Source organism: Hemitrygon akajei, chromosome 7 (genome assembly GCF_048418815.1).
Source record: "Hemitrygon akajei chromosome 7, sHemAka1.3, whole genome shotgun sequence".
Taxonomy (NCBI): Eukaryota; Metazoa; Chordata; class Chondrichthyes; order Myliobatiformes; family Dasyatidae; genus Hemitrygon; species Hemitrygon akajei.
Genome location: NC_133130.1, coordinates 160,975,078 through 160,995,870, shown reverse-complemented (window position 1 = coordinate 160,995,870; position 20,793 = coordinate 160,975,078). Strand labels below are relative to the sequence as shown.

The following is a 20,793-nucleotide window of genomic DNA, read 5'->3' as shown; positions in this document are numbered from 1 at the left end:
CCTGACTTATACTCTTTATATTGTGTGGTGGTTGGTCTGGAGTTGTTGTTGTTTTTTTCTTGTGTTGTGGGGCTTGGGGAGGACACTAAGCTCACTTGTCTTTAATTTAGGTGCTTTTTTGTTAAATTCTCTTCCTTTGTAGCATATTGTTGTATGCTTAATTTTGCACTGTACTAATGCTCCTCATTGGGATTTGGGGTTTTTAATTTTGTAAAATGTTTTGAAAAACTAATAAAAAAATTTTTAAATAAAAGAATTTGTAATGAAGACCTCTAGCATAAACATTGTGCATCTTATTGTTTACCTGCACTACACTTTCTCTGTTACCATAACACTATTATGCGTTCTTTTGATTGAACTTGTATTACCTCAATCCACTATTATAATGAATTGATTTATATGAATGGTATGCAAAATAAATTTTTCACCATACCTTGTACATGTGGCAGTAATAAACTAGTTTACAAAATAATCTGTATACTTTTTTGTATTTCTATATTATCTTAGAAGTGTTCTAGTATTTCTTGGGAATCTAGAAAAAAACATAGACCAATGATTATAAGTACAAATCTCACACTTTCACATGGGTCTTTATATTGAAATGCTGGAAATCCTTTTAAATATTTAGTGACAAATGCAATTTTTAAAATTAAATTTGTATAATCTCTGGTTTTAAGGGATGTATATGAAATAGTTATTCCTTAATTTGTATTATTTTGAAGTATTGAGTTATTTTTGACTGTTTTATTTTGGTTCAAATTGGCATAAAATAGTGTTGTACTGTCAATGAGTGATTAGAAACAGAAATTAGAAGGAGCAGACAGTTCAACCCTTCAGATCTGCTGCACCATTTGCTATGATTACAATTGATAAAGAGTTCTGAGTCAATTCACCTGTTTCTCAACCCCTCCCCCCCCCAGAGATTCTTGTTCTCTAAAGCCTTTGTCTTTGGACTCCTTGAATATGAAAACTAATGTCTGTAAAAGTTCTTCCCCAGATCCCTTCTAAAACTTTTTTATGGGGAAGTCTTTTACTATTGACCTAATTTGTGCACCTTATAATTTTGTGTATATCAGCCTCTTCTAGTCCAAGATAAAATATAGCCAATCCAATATCTTCTCATACCCGAAATGCTCTATCCCAGGCAACATCCTGGTTAATCTCCTCTGCACCCTTTCCAGTGCACTCACCATGCTTACTATGTTATGGTGACCAGAGCAGTATGAAATGCTCCAGTTATGGCCTAATCAGTATTTTATAAAATGCATCATTATCATCTTGGTCTTGTATTCTCTGCTTCATCTAGCAAAAGAAAGTATCCACATGCCTTCATTCCCACCTTTATCTACCTGTGCTATCACTTTCAGGGATTTTAGGACATACGGTGAAGGCCCTCTGTTCCTCAGTATTGTTAAAGGCCTTACCGTTAGAACCATAGAACATTACAGCACAGAAACTGGCCCTTCGGCCCTTCTTGGCTGTGCCGAATCATTTTTCTGCCTAGTCCCACTGACCTGCACCTGAACCATATCCCTCCATTCCCCTCTCCATGTACCTGTCCAAGTTTCTCTTAAATGTTAAAAGTGAGAACACATTTACCTCTTCATCTGGCAGCTCATTCCACACTCCCACCACCCTCTGTGTGAAGAAACCCTCCCTAATGTTCCCTTTAAACTTTTCCCCCTTCACCCTTAACACTAGCCTCAGTGGAAAAAGCCTGCTTGCATTCACTCTATCTGTACCTGTCATAATTTTATATACCTCTATCTTTTTTGTAATTTTTTTTTATTGAAGTTCATCATCAAACAAACATTTCCATAAGATGTATTTCATTATATACCTCTATCAAATCTCCCCTCATTCTTCTACGCTCCAGGGAATAAAGTCCTAACCTATTCAACCTTTCTCTGTAACTCAGTTTCTCAAGTCCCGGCAGTATCCTTCCTGTAATTAGGTGACCAAAACTGCTCACAATACTCCAAATTCGGCTTCACCAATGTCTTATACAACCTCACCATAACATTCCAACTCTTATACTCAATACTTTGATTTATAAAGGCCAGTGTGCCACTTTTAGAGAATTATGTATCTGTATTCCCAGATCCCTCTGTTCTACTGCACTCCTCAGTGTCCTACCATTTACCTTGTATGTTCTACCTTGGTTTGTCCTTCCAGAGTGCAAAACCTCACACTTGTCTGCATTAAACTCCATCTGCCATTTTTCAACCCATTTTTCCAGCTGGTCCAAATCCTTTGCAAGCTTTGAAAACCTTCCTCACTGTCCACTACATCTCCAATCTTTGTATCATCAGCAAATTTGCTGATCCAATTTACCACATTATCATCCAGATCATTGATATAGATGACAAATAACAATGGGCCCAGCACTGATCCCTGTGGCACACCACTAGTCACAGGCCTTCCCTCAGAGAAGCAATCCTCCACTACCACTCTCTGGCTTTTCCCATTCAGCCAATGTCTAATCCAATTTACTACCTCAGCACGTATACCTAGCAACTGATTCTTCCTAACTAACCTCTCATGTGGGACCTTGTCAGAGGCCTTACTGAAGTCCATGTAGACAACATCGACTGCCTTCCCTTCATCCACTTTCCTGGTAACCTCCTTGAAAAACTCTAATAGATTCATTGTTCATTGTGCATTTTGTACCCTGATTAGTCCTCCCAAAGTGCAACTCCTCATACTGTTAGGATTAAATTCCATTTGCCATTGCTTTTGTTATCCTACTGTCTGCCTGTTATTTTTGTTCTCCTTTGTGAAGGTAAAGTATTTATACAATTTCTGACCACAAGGTACCTACATTTGTCATTAAGGTTTCTTGATCATTCTTGGATAATTCTTGCTATATGCTATTGTAACTTGCTGTATTTAGCTTTGGGGCCCTTGTATCAGAATCCATTACATCACTCTTCACCTTACAAAAAATACTATCATATCGGAAGAGACAGGGAGGAGTAGTTTTTGACAACTTACCATCCATTGAACAGGATTAAAATGGTTATTTTCTTAGTCACTGAGAGCACATTGTACCATCTTCTCCATCTTAGAGTAATATGCCCAAACAAAAAGCTACATGACACGATTACCAATGGAGATTAAACTCCTGTGCAAGTCAGTGGATGGAAGGCAGTTTATAGCATCAATGTTGGAAAGAGAATATTCACCAAATCATGACCATGCTAATGTTTTGACTAAGTAATCCAGCTAGCCAGTTCACCACTTCTGTTCCTGTGATACTGCAATTTTCTTCTTTTGAAATATTTGTTTAAATCACTAAGTTGTTTTGACATTTGTTGGTCCATCAACTATTTCACTCCTTTTTGCCAACTCACTGAAGCAAGTTGATTAATTCTTTGTGTACTGGAATGTCATTTGACAGCCTTGGCTGTGGTCCTGTAGCAGTTGTTTCCTGGCATGTCTCCCTGGGCGGCATCTCTGGTGGGGCTTCCTTAGTGTCTTTTCTTCCCACAGGTGTATGGATGAGAGGGGTTTGGAGGGATATGGCCCAGGTGCAGGTCAGTGGGACTAGGCAGAAAAATGAATCGGCACAGCCAAGAAGGGCCAAAAGGCCTGTTTCTGTGCTGTAATGTTCTATGGTTCTATATCTGACATGCATAATTCCATAGGGGAAGGGCCAAACATCTGATGTGCATTTTTGACCTGAGTCTGAAAATATCAGCAAATTAATTCCATTGTTAGCCCTGTAAATCGGCATGTGGTACATCTCATGCCATTCTTCATCTGTGCCCTTGTTCTGAGGGACAACATTGATGTAATTAAGGAAATTATAGACCTGTACTTTGTGAGCACTTCTGCAAGTTGCAAAGGGAAAAAATTTTCATGATTTCACTGAATTGAAGGGGACTACTGAAGTGTGATGATAGTAGTATTTATTATTCTGATCTGTGGTATCTCAATAAATAGTGTTGCCATCTTTTTACAAGTCCAGAACTTTCTATAAATAGAACTTTTTTTCTATATTGTCTCTGATATGTGCTGGTTAATGTAGCCTTTGTTATCTTAATTCGTAATGGTGAAATTGTTTCAAGTATGATTCTTCTATTGGATTTCTTTTTACAAAAATGCATTGAAGAATTAGAAAGGGAAATTGACTTTTCAGTATTGGGATTATTGACTTGAGTTTAGAATTTAATATTCTTCTTTTATATACTAAATTATAGCATTCTGTACTTGAAAAGCAATGTCACTAGTGCCCTGGAGTTTCATAAGTGTTGGTATTGGAATGAAAATCAAATCCTGATTGCTGCTGTGGATCTGTACAAAAGATAATCTGATGGACTGTCTGAATTGAAGCTGAGGCTAGACTCGCTTAGTAAGGATTAACAAAAACAGGCCTTGTTTCAAAACTGATCGAGCTTTCTCTTTTTGTGATATGTAATTTTCTTGATGTTTAAACAAAATATTGCTTTACATGTACTTAATGTAATTTTAAAGTGCAAAAGAATTATTTTAAGTCCTATTTCCCAATTTTAGGAGGCAATCGTGACATCTGAGGAAGTTGGCCAGGACTTGGAGCACGTGGAGGTTCTGCAGAAGAAATTTGAGGAATTCCAGACTGACCTTGCAGCTCATGAGGAGCGTGTTAATGAAGTTAACCAACTAGCTGGAAAATTGGAGCAGGTCTGTGAAGGCTTCCATTTAAGAATGTATTGCCTATTTATCTACACTTCTGCTAGGAAGCTAAATTTTCACTGTAACTGGATTAAAAGAGTAATTGTTCCTAAGCAAGGCTGTAGGCAATTTGCATTTTAGACTTGGCACAGCACTGAGTACAGCATTGATGGTACTGGGGTTAACTTGTTCAGAACAGTTTGTAAGTGAATTTATATGGAGTGATGATATGGACAAGCACATCAATGCAGTTATTATTAATGGTATGATGGAGGGAAAATACCATCTGTTCTTTTCTGAATTGTAGCCAGATGGCTGCAAGTTAGAATATAACAATAGAGGGGACATAGAAAAACATTGAATTTCAGTTGGATAATTATGTGTAGAGATTACTATTCTACAATATCTTTTGTATTCTTTTAACAAATTCTTCAGGTCCTTGTCTGTGTTATGTTGATTGTTGTGCAACTGTAAACCCAATTTTACTGTTACATTTGTGTAACAATATAATGTTTAATATTTTTATAATTGTACTTTTCTGTTTGCTCTAATAAATTTTCAAATTGATGGATATAATTTTTATTTAAATCTAGTAAAATCAAAGTTCGTTTGTCTACAGCTAACAGTTTATCTGAAAGTTATTCAACTTGCATCCAAGTCCCATATGGAAATTCTATCCCATTATGTTTTAGACTGTAACATGTATACAGAGCAATTAGTATTTTTTGTTTCCTTTGGTAGGTGATATAAATACTATCAGTGTGGGAAGAGATCTGTTAAATATCATATTGTTATTTTTCTATAGGAGAATCATCCCGAGCTGGCACTTATCACCCGTCGCCAGGATGAAGTGAATACTGCTTGGCAGAGACTCAAGGGCCTGGTACTACAAAGACAAGGAAAACTTTTTGGAGCTGCAGAAGTACAACGTTTCAATAGGTGGGTCAATTGATTTGATCTAGTATGAAAATAAAAGCCTGCTGAATGGTTAGAAAAATTTCCCAAATTCCAGTCATTTTAATTTTCTTTGAGGAAGCTTTATATTGTAACATGCATCTGCAGAAAAGTAATTTCCCTTTCTTTTTGAAAAATTAGAAGTCTCGTGAGTAAAATTTCTTCATGTCTACATGCCATACTTATTTGTTATTTTTCAAATAGTACACTAAACTAACAAGAACTCTCAAGTACTTTTATGCTTTTGCATCATATTTAAAATAGTTTGCACTGTAATATATTTTAAAGCACTTTTGGTAACATTCTGTCTGAATGTAGAATGAAATAAAAGAAAGCTAGTTGGTGCATTTGTTAGTCTTGAATTTTCAGCTCCTGAATAAATATTTATTATAAAATCATAGAGATGTGGATGAAACAATTAGTTGGATTAAAGAAAAGGAGCAGCTCATGGCTTCAGATGATTTTGGACGTGACCTGGCTAGTGTGCAAACACTTCTTCGTAAACATGAAGGCTTGGAGAGAGATCTTGCAGCTCTGGAGGATAAGGTAATACCAGAAAGCTGATAACTATATTTGTGCACTTTTAATGTGTCTTACTAGTTTCTACATGCTCATTAAGGACTATTAGCACCTTCAGAAATTATGATGTTTAAACTTTTAAAGAAATTCAAGTGTGTAATGGTAGTTTCAGCTATTGAAAAGAACTCAACTTGTTTATATAGGCGCCCTATGACCTATAGTAATACCATTTATTCCTTCCTGCTACTATTAGAGTAAGAGTATAAATGCAAAAATCTTCCCATTTGGTAAGAGTAATTCCTAAATTCATAAGGACATTTAGAAATCAGCCATGTAGCTTATTAACTATTATTTGATGACATATATAATTTTATTTCTCAAACATGAAATGTATTAGGATATATATTTCAACTTTTTGCTGTTTTATACACAGGTGAAGGCACTCACTTCTGAGGCAGATCGTCTGCAACAGTCACACCCACAGAATGCAGCTCAGATCCAGGTCAAACAGGAAGAACTCATTGAAAACTGGGAGCGAATCCGCACCTTGGCAGCAGAAAGGCATACAAGGCTGGATGACTCATACAGGTGAAAGCAGTAGTGAATAGACAACATACTAGGTTTCACCAGGGCTGTAGAAGAAAGTTAAATGAGAACTTACATAAAATTTAGATGGTTTTGCAATTCTAATATGAGGGTATCCAGAACCAGAAGGCAGAGCCTCAAAACTGAGGGGTGACCTTTCAGAACAGAAGTAAGGAGGATTTTTTTTAGCCAAAGAGTGGTGAATCTATGGAATGTTCTGCCACAGACTGAGGTGGAGGCCATGTCCTTGGGTATATTCAAAGTAGAAGTTGATAGATTCCCGATTGATCGGGGGATTAAGCAATATGGTGAGAGGGCAGGTGTATGGGTTTGAATCGGGTCCGGGATCAGCTATGAAGGAATGGCGAAGCAGACTCGATGGGCTGTATGGCCTAATTCTGCTCCTATGTCTTATGGTCTAATATGGAACATATCTTGCAAATGTTTTATTTGTAATAACCATAAATAATGCTTCTGATTTCAAAATCTAAGTTTCATATTGTCTTGGCAAAGTGATATATTAACATAAAATAAATTCGTGAGTGGATTTCTCACATAAGTTGATTAATATAGCTGCACTAGGTCTAGTGCATCTGCTGACATCTACTTATCTCCTAAACTTAATTATTCAAAAATGCTCCAAACTAGTTTCCCATCATCTGCCATTCGGTCTTAATCACGTTCAAAACTTTGCTGCTTTTATCAAAGGCCACACAATCATACTGAGTTATTAGTCTCTTTTATCTGGTTTTGTTTTTGTTTTCTCCCTCTTCCTCAAATCTTGTCCTAACTTATTCTTGCCTTATCTTGAGCTCTACAATTCTGGTCTCCTGTGTATTCCCATTCTTATTGTCAGCAGTTTCCTAAACTCTGGAAACTTCCATGAATTCCTTCCTTCTGACTATTTTAAAAATCTTTCCTGTTTGCATTGGGCTTTGTTTTCATTTCCTCCCTTGCTAACCTTAGGGTCATTTCTTTGAATGGGAGTTAACATTTTGAACTAAGTACAATAATCATAAAACTTGAATAGGTACAGTGCTTGATTGGTTAAATTATCTGTGTTTGTAGTACATTCTGCAACCTTTGGAAAATTGTTTATCAAAGTGACCAAAGTTTAAGACAATATTTTATATTTTTCTAGACTGCAACGTTTCCTAGCTGATTTCCGTGACCTGACAAGCTGGGTAACTGAAATGAAGGCTCTCATTAGTGCTGATGAATTGGCTAATGATGTGGCTGGAGCTGAGGCATTACTTGATAGACATCAGGAACATAAGGTGATTCTAATTTTCCGATGCCATTTTATATACATAGGCTTACATGTTAAGAGATGAGAAAGGTCATCTAAATACCTGGTTAAAATGCAATGCAGAACTCACAACAGAAGTTATGAATTATTGCAAGGATGGTTATATAATAGTGTGTTGTCATACTAATGACCTTGTCCACTAATTTTATATTGTCTAACATAATGTAAGCGTCAATGTACTACTTTCTGATTCTTGTATATTTTCTAGTTTTTCCTGAGTGTGCCATCGATCTGAGTTTAATCGTCATTCAAACGTACACATATACACAGCTAAATGAAACCGCGTTCCTCCGGGGCCAAGGTGCAAAACACAGTACATACAGTGACACACAACACACAGCACATATAGTTGTGATAGCACATACAGTCACAGAATAATATTTGCACAAGTCCCTGAGTGGCATGGCCTAAAGGTTGACAGTGCATGGAATGTTGTCCTGGAGCCATGTTTCTGTATGGTTCCGGCAGAGTGGTTACAATGCGTGATTGATTTTAATGGTCATAATACTTGTTCATTCAAGTGTAAAACACTCAAATGGAATTTCTCTCGCCTCATATGGCTATTAAGTTTGGAGATGAATAGGTTGTTTTCAACTTTGCAATTTCTAGATCAGTTTAGGTTTTTATTTATTGGAACTTCCATTCACAGAGTGCAGATGTAGAAATTCTGTGTAAATAATAACAATATTGCTAGGAAAAATAAATAGAAGCAAATTATAAGAGTTTTCAATAGCATTTTAATGACCTGAGCAGAAAAGTACTTGAAATTTACATATCTGAACATGGTGTTTTTAAGGGTGAAATTGATGCTCATGAAGACAGTTTCAAGACCACTGACGAAGCAGGACAGGCTCTCCTTGCTGGTGGGCACTACGCATCTGATGAAGTCCGAGAGAAGGTACTATATCCCGATCGACATACCTAATATATCCTGCTTTTAGTATTGGTAACAAAGCAGTTTCAAGGATGGGAACATTTTTTTTATATATGTGAAGCTGATTTGGAAATTGCAATGCTTATCCTTTTTGGAATTATTTGAATTTTACTGAACGTTCCTTGTTAGCTGGTTTAATTATTGGTAACACACACAGAATGCTGGTGGAACACAGCAAGCCAGGCAGCATCTATAGGAAGAAGTACACTCGACGTTTTGGACCGAGACGTTGACTGTACTTCTTCCTATAGTTGCTGCCTGGCCTGCTGCATTCCACCAGCATTTTGTGTGTGTTGCTTGAATTTCCAGCATCTGCAGATTTCCTCGTGTTTGATGATTATTGGTAATTGTGTTCCTTGTTCTAAAAGTCAAAGCAAATGATTTCTGTAATTTATTTATTTTTGCATTGTCTGACTGGATGAAAATGCACCAAGTGAAAACTAAATTTCAGTGACTAAGTACAATAAGTAACTTGTACTATATTACCTTTTTGATGCTTGTGGATAAATCTTGGTCTAAGTGGCCTTTTAGTTCAGTTAGACATTGGTTATGGTCACAGCTTTTAAAAACTATGCATCACAAATTGAAGTGCTTGCTGTCTCCAGACATGTCCAGTTGAGTGTTAATGAGACCTACATACCGTTGTGGTTGATGGCCTTCAGGTTTTTTGAATCATCCTGGAGACAATACTATGTATCTGCTTCCTTGCTATCCAATGACAAAGTGATAAGCTGAGACTCTTATCTCATTCTGAACTTGCTGTTTCTTTGAAAGAAGTCTCAAACATTTTAATGTAAATGTATATACGAGTTTAATATTTTTAATTACCATCTGAAGGCATAGACCTCTTCGTACTATTTCAAAAGCCATTAGTTATGTGAAAAATGCTTTAAGGTGTCCTAAAATAAAGGTGCTATTTAAATGCAACTTGCTCTTCACAATCAGTGAGCACTTCGGTAACAAAATTTGAAAAGAGGTACTGATGATCAACAGCTAACATTTCAAATTTTTTTTAAAAAGCCTTCTGCTACCTGTCCTGCCGGGTATTCCTAGTTATCTTTATTTGAAACAGTTAATGATTCTGGTTGATGAAAGTGTTTATTTAAGCAAGCGTAAATTTGTAAATTTGGGAATACTGGAAGAAGTGAGATGGCAGACAAGATGGAATTTGCTGAGCTTTTTATTGAATCCTACCTAGCAACTTTAACCTGATGTACCTAAATGGGGAAAAAAATTAGATCCTGTTTCTTCTGTTAGAGTTGAGCTGCATTGGAACTGCATAGGAGGCTGAGGATGGAGAGGTGATGAGAGTGTAGCAGAGAATTTTAGTGGAGAAAGGGTAAGGGACAGATACTTGGAAATGAATGGAAGTATATTGTTCAGTGATTAATCAATTGGTATTTTATCTCCCCAAAGTTAAATCATTTACAACAGAATCTGAAAAAATACCAATGCTTAACTGTTTCACTGAGCAGAAATGTTTGAAGTCCTGGAGGGTGGGAAGGGAAGAATAACATTTTAGGCTTTACATTTCCTACACATGCACTGCAAGATGCTCTGGGCCGAAGTTGTTTTTGAATTGGTGAGTTTAGTGCCTCAGGGAAAGGAGAGCTGAAGGTCTAGAATGACAAATTGTGGCATCTTGATCTGGCCGTGGTGCTGCTGGATGTTCATGTGTGGATGTTTGCTACCAATGTGGTATATCATTTCACTTTTTAAAGTCTCAGGTTTGACTCTTCGATGTTCAGTAGGAAGCAGGATCAGTTATCTAATTGCCTTTGTATTATTCTGTTATGCCTAATCTTCATTTTAACTTGGTGTGTAATTGAAAATTATACTACATTAGATAATGTGAAACCTGGCTTTCTTGGAATTCAAAAATGATACAGGTACGTATAATTTGTCTGCTTACGTTTGAAGCTAATGATTGTAAATTTCTTTTCATTGCTTAGCTGGAAACCCTTGCTGAAGAAAAGGTGTCTCTCCTAGATTTGTGGGAACTCCGTAGACACCAGTATGAACAGTGCATGGATCTACAGCTCTTCTACCGCGACACTGAGCAGGTGGATAACTGGATGAGCAAACAGGAGGCAAGTTAACTTATCTACTATTTACTTTTAAATCAATGCCCCATAATTATTGCTAATTATTTTGTATTTTTACAGTTGATTCTGCGTAGGCCTAATCCTTAATTCTACAAGATCAACTGCAGCTAGGCCAATCACTTCTCTGCCTTAGCATCCAGATCTCTGGCAACAACCATTTCAATACAGATTCTGATCCTATCACTTCTTGTAAGATTGTGGTCAGAATTGTACTCTGCACTATAGCTAACAATTTTCTAGTTTATCAGATTTTCAACATAATATACCTGGGTTTTACCTTGGTTAAGTAAGCATCCCATGTACTACTTAACAATCTTGAATGCTTGACCTATTCTTGGGGATTTGTGGACTTGCACTTGTAAGTAGGGGTCTCTTCTGCTGCACTCCTCAATATCCCACCACTTTGCATTTGCTTACTTGGTCTTTCCAAATTCATTACTCTGGATTGAATTCCATTTACCTTTATTTAAAAACAAAACTTATCTGACCAATTCATTGGGATACTCTTACAGTATAAAACTTTATTCTTTGCACTCAGTCATAATGCCAATTTTGTTATCTATATTCAGATGTCTTGATCTTGGCTTCTTCATTTTGTATTAAAATTATTAATGTACACTAGGAAAAGCAAACTCATTTCACTGCACCCTGTGTGGAATCTCCTATCAAGCACCTTTTCAATCAATAAGCCTGTCATCAGGTTTTATTTTGCTCCAATCTATTTAGACCATAGTAGAACATTGTTTTTCTATTTTCTCCTTTTCATATTTTTTTGGTATTTTCCTTTGATATTTGCCTACATTTTTTTCATGCATATACTCTCCAAGTTTGCTCTTTAAATCACCCCTGCACTTTACTCTGGCCTTCATGAAGTATTGAATTGCCTGTATCTTAAACTTTGTTTACCCTATCTTGTTATGCTCCTTGAAATCAAAGATATCTAGACTTCAGAGATGCGTCCTTTTTTATTAGCAACAGAATAACTATGGTTTAATTATTTTCATTTTGAATCATCTGACCGTCCTATCAGTGGTTTGCTTTCAACTATTTTCACTCCATAATATTTCACATTCACAGCTGTATTTTAAATCACCCCTGCACTTTAAAAGCAAGGGTGATTTTAAAGATGTGGTCCTTGACTGCATATTACAAATAAAATCAGAGTAATGAATGGATAACTTCAAATATGCAGCTTTTCATATCAGAGTGTTGGAAAAATACTTTTGCATAAGCTGCAGAATAGTATGTAATATTGGTGCATGTTTATATGAAACAAATTCACTGTCTCTAGAGAAGGTCTTAAACCATTACTTATCAAATTTTATATATGCAGTTTAGCTGAACAAAATCATCATTCCATCAAAAAAGTTTTTTAAAAAAAAGAAAATCATCATTGTTTACTGATGTCTTCTAATACTGTAATTTTGGAATACTAAGAACTCTTGTATGTAACCCTTTTCGAGAGGCAGCAACAAATAAATAATTATTTTCATATGGGGGGGTAACCATTTTGTTTGAACCTTTGTTCTTGCATAGGCTTTCTTATTGAATGAAGACTTGGGAGATTCTCTTGATAGCGTAGAAGCACTTCTGAAAAAGCACGAAGATTTTGAGAAGTCCTTAGGTGCTCAAGAAGAGAAAATTACGGTAGGATTGGCAGGATTCTTTCAGTTCCTGATAATTTTTATGGGATGCAGTTGTTCTTTTATTTTATATAACCATTCCATTTTTCTCTGATCAGGCATTGGAAGAATTTGCTACCAAATTGATTCAGAGTGATCATTATGCTAAGGAAGATGTTGCAGCACGTCGTGATGCGGTAACTTGTCACTGCTTTATACTTTTTAAATATTGGTGCTGATTTTTTTTTTGTGCCTTGAAAGTTAGTTTTTAAATCTTGTGATAGGTCAATGAATATGTAGCTTCAACTTTAACTTTGAAATCTTTAACTTACAACCACACATATCTAATGTATGAGATAGAGATCTTTTTCCACTGAATTAGGCTGCTCTCATCAATTTGTACATCACAGAATGGGTGTAATTACCTCATTGGCTTATTGAAGAACTGTCCAGTTAAGTGCATTCAATTAAATTTTCCCATAGTTCAGCAATTTTATCTTGTATCTATCTTTGTTAACCTTTCAGACATTACATTTTCAATTTCTAAAACTTGTTACAAGTTTCTCATTGTCTTGTTATCTTGTGTTATAGCTGCTGAGTCGCCGTAATGCCCTCCATGAACGCGCCATGTATCGCCGTGTCGCGCTAGAGAACTCCTTCAGTCTGCAGCAGTTTTTCCGTGACTCTGATGAGTTAAAGAGCTGGATAAACGAAAAGATGAAAACTGCCACTGATGAAGCCCATAAGGTGAAATTATTCTCAATTGTCCAGAAGTATAAACACCATAGGCATACAAATTGTGCTGAGCAGTATTTATGTCTGGGTATTAAGCAATGTCTCCAGCATTGCTCTGTCATTCTTCACTCTAGAGCAGCTTAACTTCACTGGGTCTTAAAATACTTTATATCTAGTTATGTTCTATTTAAATAGGTTTGTTACATAGAATTCTTAACCTCAGTTGATTTCTTTTTAATGTTAAGGATTAGCTTCCAGTAGCTACATGTTCAGTTTTCAATGACTGTATGGTTAATTGACATCAATACAACAAACTTTCGAAATGGTTCTCAATATCCTTTAATTTTTGATCTGGATCCAGGATCCCTCCAACTTGCAAGGAAAGGTTCAAAAACACCAGGCTTTTGAAGCAGAACTCTCAGCTAACCAGAGTCGAATTGACACTCTGCAGAAAGCTGGACAGGAACTGATTGATGCTAATCACTATGCCTCTGATGAAGTATCCACTCGTATGAATGAAGTCATCTCTCTGTGGAAAAGACTGCTTGAGGCCACTGAAATGAAAGGTCAGGAAACAACAAATGTTTTGTATGGATCAAGTGATTATTTTTGCCAAGAGCAGCTCTACTGTTAAAATCCAGAAAAATAAGAATGTTGAAAATATTAACAATAGTACAATACAGACTGGCTGTTCTCCCACACCACCTGCTGATGCCCACTCTTTGTGTGAGTCTGGATAATCAGTAATGCTGCTGAGTCCTGTTCTGTTATTTGAGTGTTGTCTAATCATTCAGATTTTTTTGAAAGAGATCATTTGGATGATGATCAGAAGTCTGAACACTGAGGTTTTTCCTGCTTCCATTTTTTTCTTTCTGCCCAGCCCATGACAATGCCTCCCATTCAGCAAAGACTAAGAGTGATTGTAGCAACACAGTTGCTTCTTGGAACAGTTTTCCAATGAAAGGAAGATTGTCAGTATCATTAATTCTTAGGAATAAAGCTTCAACCAAGAAGAAGTCAGCAGGCTGGTTGGGTGTGCACAAAAACAGCAAATGGAATCAAATCTGGAAAAATCTGAGGTGCGGAGATGTTGGAAACAAGATGTAAGAATACACGATACTGAAAGTTGGAAAGGGCTAACAATGTATATCCACTGATCCCTGAAAGGACTGATTGTTTGATTTAAAATATTATAAAGGCATATGGGGATACATTTTCAAGACATCGAACATAAAACCACATAAATCACTTATTAGGCCACAACTAAAGTACCTTGCACAATTCTGGACATCAGAGATAGCACTAGGAGATGTACAGAGTAATTTGAGGATGCTACATGAATAGAGGAATTAAAGATGAATAGGAGAGACCAAATTGGCTGGAATTAGTTTTCACCTTAATGGCTCAATTACAGGTTACTTTGTAACTATTTTGCTGTAGATATGTAATAGGGATTTTTGGAAAATCTCCAGCCTTAGTTGATGTTACAGATTCTTGAGGTGGTTTCTTGGCTTATGCTTGACCTCTCAGAGCTGCTACTTTCTACCTTTGTACCACTGATTATTATCTCTGGTGGGTTCAAGCAGCTGGTGGGTCAGGATGTAACCATGGATTATGATGGAGAGGTTTTGCACATTGTCTCTAAATTGTGGTTTTGTGAATATATCTGTCAGGTGTTGCTTAACTTGTTTTGTTTTTTGACAGCTTTCATAATTGAGGTGTCAGTCCCCAGAATTTTATAAAGGAGGTATTACAGGATCAGCTGGACTTGGGTAATTTTATAGTATCTACACTTGGTGCTGAGGAAGATGCCAAGTTGTCCCCAAGTTTTATCTTTCTTGTGTTTTGTTTTATCAGTTATAATACAATTGAGTGGCTTGTCAGATAATTTCAGAGGGAGTGAGCCATATTTCTGTGTGATTGATTCATTAGAGGTAGACGGGGTATGTTTTAAACTTCAGTTAATATTCTGGAATTTAATTTCACAGCTATTTCAATAGTTAGCTCAGGCGTCTGGTTGGTTCCACCATCATAATAGGAAATATTAGTTTGGCATGGACTCTGAAGGACCTCTTTCTGTGCTGTAATGCTCTGTGACTATATGAAAGAATGTAGAACATAATTAAATTTACTGTTTCAATAATATGACCTTTATTTTTTGTTTATGGTCAGGTATCAAATTACGAGAGGCCAACCAACAGCAACAATTTAACCGAAATGTGGAAGATATTGAACTCTGGCTGTATGAAGTTGAAGGTCACCTTTCTTCAGATGATTATGGAAAGGATCTGACCAGCGTACAGAATCTGCAGAAGAAGCATGCACTGCTGGAAGCTGATATTGCAGCACACCAGGTATGGAAATTTATAAGTGTTGACTTTGGAATTCATTGTATCCCGTGTCATATCTGCTTAAGGATGTTGATTTCTTGCAGAAATACAATGTTGTGAGCTTGGGATGCCATTTTATTCTCTATCCAGGTGCCCATTGTTCCAGTCTAACTATAGTTGATCTATCACTCTTCCTTCTTGATGTCTATAATATGCATGTAGGTATTGATAATGAGAGCTGGAAATGGGAAACTTGGCTAATTTATCTTCCAGCTTTAATCCCGATTCAAGGCCAAGACTAGTTAATTCAGTGGAGACCAGGCATCTAACCAAGGATTTTGTTCTGTGAGATTTATTTAATCACTTAATCTCACTGAGCTAAAGGAACTTCAGCAAAGGAGCATCAAGGCTGAATACAGGAAAGTAGGCTAGTAAATAACATAAAAGCAGATGAAGTCCGAGAGATATGCAGAAAGCAAAATAAAGAGCTTAATTTAGACCAAGAAAGGAGAAATTATATTGGAGAATAATGTAATGGGAGAGAAATGAAACATTTTATCTATGTTTTATACAAAGACTTCCCAGAAGTAGTACAGCAGTAATAGGCCCATGTTTCAGAATGATGATTAGTCTGAAATATGGAAATAAAAAACCCAGATCTGATGACCTACACATCCTAGGGTTTAAAGAAGGTATCTTGAGAGATGGTGGATGTTCTAATTGCTATTCCATAGATTCAAGAATAGTTCCCACAGATTGAAAGGTATTGAATGTAAGCTACTTTTCAGTTTAAGAAATGGAGAAACCATTGATAAGTTGCCTAATTTCAGCAGTAGAAGGGAAAATGAAAGAAGTAACCGCCATGAAAGGGAAATCAGGGTTGGCAAATGATAGAATTTTTGGGGTTGTAACTGACAGAATAGATAGAGGACCAGTTGATGTGTAGTTGGACTTTTAGAAAGGCTTTTGATAAATTGCCTCACAGGTCATTGTTGAACAAAATTTAGAGTGCATAGTATTGGGTACAAATATTTGTGTGAATTACAGATTTCTATCCATTAATGGTATTTGTATAAAAGATCAGTTATAATTTTATGAAATGAGGAATAGGCATGAGGCCAAATTGCCCAGTCCTCCTGCTTCTATTCTAAAGCACATTGTTTTGACATTATTTGCTTCCAGAAGATAATGTGATTCAGTTTTAAAAGCAGCTAGAACCCATTAAAGATAGTTGGGCTGTCTGCTTTCATTCCACAAGTAATAGGTTACTTCGCATTTGTCCACATTGTATTCTATCTGCCATGTCCTTACTCGTTCATTTAATCTGTGCTAATCCCCTTTCATGTTTTACTATGCTCCAAGGAATGTGGAGGGTTGTTGGAGTTCACTAGTGAAGGGGGCTGTGGGAGTCAGTTGTTTATTTAGTTCAAAAATGATTGAGACAGGCTATTATAAGAAAGTGGCATGGAGTTAAAAGATCAGCCAGGATATTCAATGGCAGAGCAAGCACGAGGGACTGTAAGGTCTTCTGTGAGTTCATTGCTCATATCTGTTTATATAGAAAATAGCTGTATCAATTGCAAATTTACAAGCATACAAATCTCAAAATTTTGTTCTTACAACCCAAGTTTTGTAAATCCTTTGAGGCAAAAATTTGTTGCAGTGAAAGCTTTTAGTAGTTTGAATAGACTTCCGTATGTACAATTTATCTCAATATTTAATCACTGCCTTTTTATGCATATGTTCCCAAGAACTACTATATTATTAACATCTAGATTATTGGATACCATTCAGCTAAACTCCTGGAACCACTCCCTTTCAGAACATTCTTGTATAAGATTTGATGGGGGAATTGGTTTGTCGATCTCTGCCAACCCTGGCTGTGAGACTGATTATGACTGACTTCTTCTTCTCTCTGCATGTTATTTTCTTTGGGGAATTGTTAGAAATACCAGACGCAGTATTTTTTGTGTTCACATTTGAACATCTGTGCTGTGGAATGTTGCCTGAAAGTGCTGAGTCCAATTTTATAAAATGGCCAAAAAGAATCAACAGGTTTAACCTATGTTCCATCTGTTTTTCACAGTGAATTATATTATTCTATTGTAAGCAAATAATATCAAAAGGAACGGCAAACAATTATAAGAAATAAATGAAGGTGTCAGGCGTTAGCCACTTGGCTTCTTGTGCTTATTCCTCCTTTCATAAGATCATGGTGGATCTTTCCTGCACTGTATTATCTTTGTTAATGGCATCAACCACGTTTTGTGATTACTTCAGTTTGTTATTCAAGCAATCAGGAGCAATGATTCTGTGGGGAAAGTAGTTTTCACTTTCAAGACAAAATGTCACATGGGTGAACCAGCAGTAACAGTAGAAGGTAATAAAGGCACCAGCAGCTTTGTTTAGCAATTTCTACTCATTAATCTTTGCTACAAGTACTTCTAATTGTAATGTAAGAATAGACTCGTGTTTATATACTGTTTTGTTTGAAGGACCGTATTGATGGGATTAATATCCAAGCCAGGCAGTTCCAGGAAGCAGGACATTTTGATGCTGACAACATCAAGAAAAAGCAAGAAACTTTAGTTGGTCGTTATGAGGCATTGAAAGACCCGATGGTGACCCGAAAGCAGAAACTTGCTGACTCCCTTAGACTCCAACAGCTTTTCCGTGACATTGAAGATGAAGAAACATGGATTCGAGAAAAAGAACCTATTGCTGCTTCCACTAATAGAGGTCAGGCCAATTGGCATATTTCAAACTATAGTTTTTTGGATATTATATTTCCTCTATGAATACTGTTGTTCAAAAGAGGAGGCTATGCTGCCTCCTGAGCCCATTTCCTCCCACCAGTTAGATCATGGAATAATTTAAAACCACTCCTCTAGACATCTGTTTAAGTCCCACAATGCAAGTTGGGGAATTTGAGTAATAAATCTGGAATTTTAAAAACGCCTAGTAACAATGACTGGATTGACATTTTTTTAAAAATTTAAGCATCTGGTTCATTACTATTCATTAGGGAAGGGTAGTGGCTATCCCTGTCCAATTTAGACCTAAGTGATTCCAGACCCATCGTTGCGTTTGATTCTTAACCATTTCTTTTCAGGTCAGGGACCATTGGGGATGGGTGTATTGTCAGTCATTTTGTGAGCGAAGTTTTTTTTAAAAAAAATCTTATTGTTATTTATTTTCTCCTCATTATAACAAGTCTTATTGTTATTTATTATTAGTTGATCCAGATAACATTCTGATGCTCCTTTGCTTAATTATGTTGTGGTGTCTTCCCTAATCCTGGCTGCAGTGGTCGAACTAAATGAGGAAATGTTAAGCAGGGCTATTATTGCACCTCAGGTGGTTGTAAACTTCTGTCCCATTCTCATCCTGCTTTGTTCTTAAAGACCACAACTATCAATAGTGATAAATGTTTTAGCATAGACAAATTAACTTGAACTTGATGTCCTGTGTCTAGACCATCCTCTGAAACATTTGGAGATTTCGTCTGCTAATGGGATTGTTTGTTCTAAAAATTAGGACTTGTACATATTTTAATATCAGAGTTTATAAATTTAATTTTCATCAGTCATTATTTTTGGGGAAGATGATTGATGCTCAGTTTTTTATATCTTTTGTTTCAGGAAAAGATTTGATTGGTGTACAGAACTTGCTTAAAAAGCACCAAGCCCTCCAGGCAGAGATTGCTGGTCATGAACCACGTATTAAAGCAGTGGCTCAGAAAGGTCAAACCATGATTGAAGATGGTAAGAGTTGTTTATTTAAACAAAATACTATGTAATTGCTTTTGATGTGCAACTTTGGTAATGTCTTTTACAGAAAAATTTATGAAAGTCAAAATTAGTGAAGATTTTTAATTCCTATTTATGTAGGATGTATCAATCAACTTGACTAGTGCATATTCATAAAATGGCAGTCAGTTGAAGGGATTCAGGCTATGTCCTGGGCATGTGAATGAGGGGTTTGAGGGGGAGGGCAAATAGTCCAGACACAAATATACTGCAAATGCTGGAAATCTAGAGCAATACGCACAACGCTTAGCAGGTCAGGCAGCATCTATGGATAGGAATAAGCAGTCGGCATTTCGGGCTGAGATCCTTCATCAGGAGCAAATGCAACTTTCCATCTCAGTGGTGCAACTTACCCCGGGAAGATCAGATCATCAAGGGCAGCATGATAATCAGCAATTAGTAGTGATGGTTCACTGCTCCCAGGATCTGGATTCAATCTTGACCTGGGTGCTGACTGTGTGGATGTGCATGTTGTTCCCATGCAGTAAGTTTCTCGCACATCTCAGAAACTGTAAATTATCCCTTGGTGTTGATAAAAGTCAAATAAATCAAAAAGGAGTTGATGCACATTCAACGAAAAATGCATTAAGAGCTCATGGGAAATGAGGGAGGGAAATAGGACTAATGTCACTGAACTGTTGGAAACTAGCATGGACCTAGTGGGTTAAATGACTTCCAGTGTTGCAGTCAGGCAAGGAGGATTTTTAGTAAAATATAAATAATCCACTTCATTTTGTACAAACCCCATTTCCAGAAAAGTTGGGATATTTTCCAAAATGCAATAAAAACAAAAATCTGTGATATGTTAATTCATGTGAACCCTTATTTAACTGACAAAAGTACAAAGAAAAGATTTTCAATAGTTTTACTGACCAGCTTAATTGTATTTTGTAAATAGACACAAATTTAGAATTTGATGGCTGCAACACACTCAACAAAAGTTGGGACAGAGTTAAAATAAGATTGAAAAGTGCACAGAATATTCAAGTAACACCGGTTTGGAAGACTCCACATTAAGCAGGCTAATTGGTAGCAGGTGAGGTATCATGACTGGGTATAAAAGTAGCATCCATCAAAGGCTCAGTCTTTGCAAGCAAGGATGGGTCGTGGCTCACCCCTTTGTGCCAAAATTTGTGAGAGAATTGTTAGTCAGTTCAAAAGGAACATTTCCCAACGCAAGATTGCAGAGAATTTAGGTCTTTCAACATCTACAGTACATAATATTGTGAAAAGATTCA

General features: G+C 36.5%; 1 protein-coding gene across 4 annotated transcripts in view; it reads left to right on the top strand.

Moving 5' to 3' along the window:
* The window catches only part of sptan1 (spectrin alpha, non-erythrocytic 1), a 121,564-nt gene that overhangs the window by 33,910 nt on the left and 66,861 nt on the right, over nt 1-20,793 (top strand). For all 4 annotated transcript variants that reach the window (XM_073052380.1, XM_073052381.1, XM_073052379.1 and 1 more), the window contains exons 6-19: nt 4,516-4,662; nt 5,459-5,592; nt 6,009-6,153; nt 6,560-6,714; nt 7,853-7,988; nt 8,817-8,918; nt 10,907-11,044; nt 12,596-12,706; nt 12,801-12,878; nt 13,273-13,428; nt 13,778-13,982; nt 15,589-15,770; nt 18,242-18,485; nt 19,388-19,510. In XM_073052380.1, the coding sequence (XP_072908481.1) occupies nt 4,516-4,662; nt 5,459-5,592; nt 6,009-6,153; nt 6,560-6,714; nt 7,853-7,988; nt 8,817-8,918; nt 10,907-11,044; nt 12,596-12,706; nt 12,801-12,878; nt 13,273-13,428; nt 13,778-13,982; nt 15,589-15,770; nt 18,242-18,485; nt 19,388-19,510 (2,056 nt within the window). The remainder of the gene's footprint in view (nt 1-4,515; nt 4,663-5,458; nt 5,593-6,008; nt 6,154-6,559; nt 6,715-7,852; nt 7,989-8,816; nt 8,919-10,906; nt 11,045-12,595; nt 12,707-12,800; nt 12,879-13,272; nt 13,429-13,777; nt 13,983-15,588; nt 15,771-18,241; nt 18,486-19,387; nt 19,511-20,793) is intronic.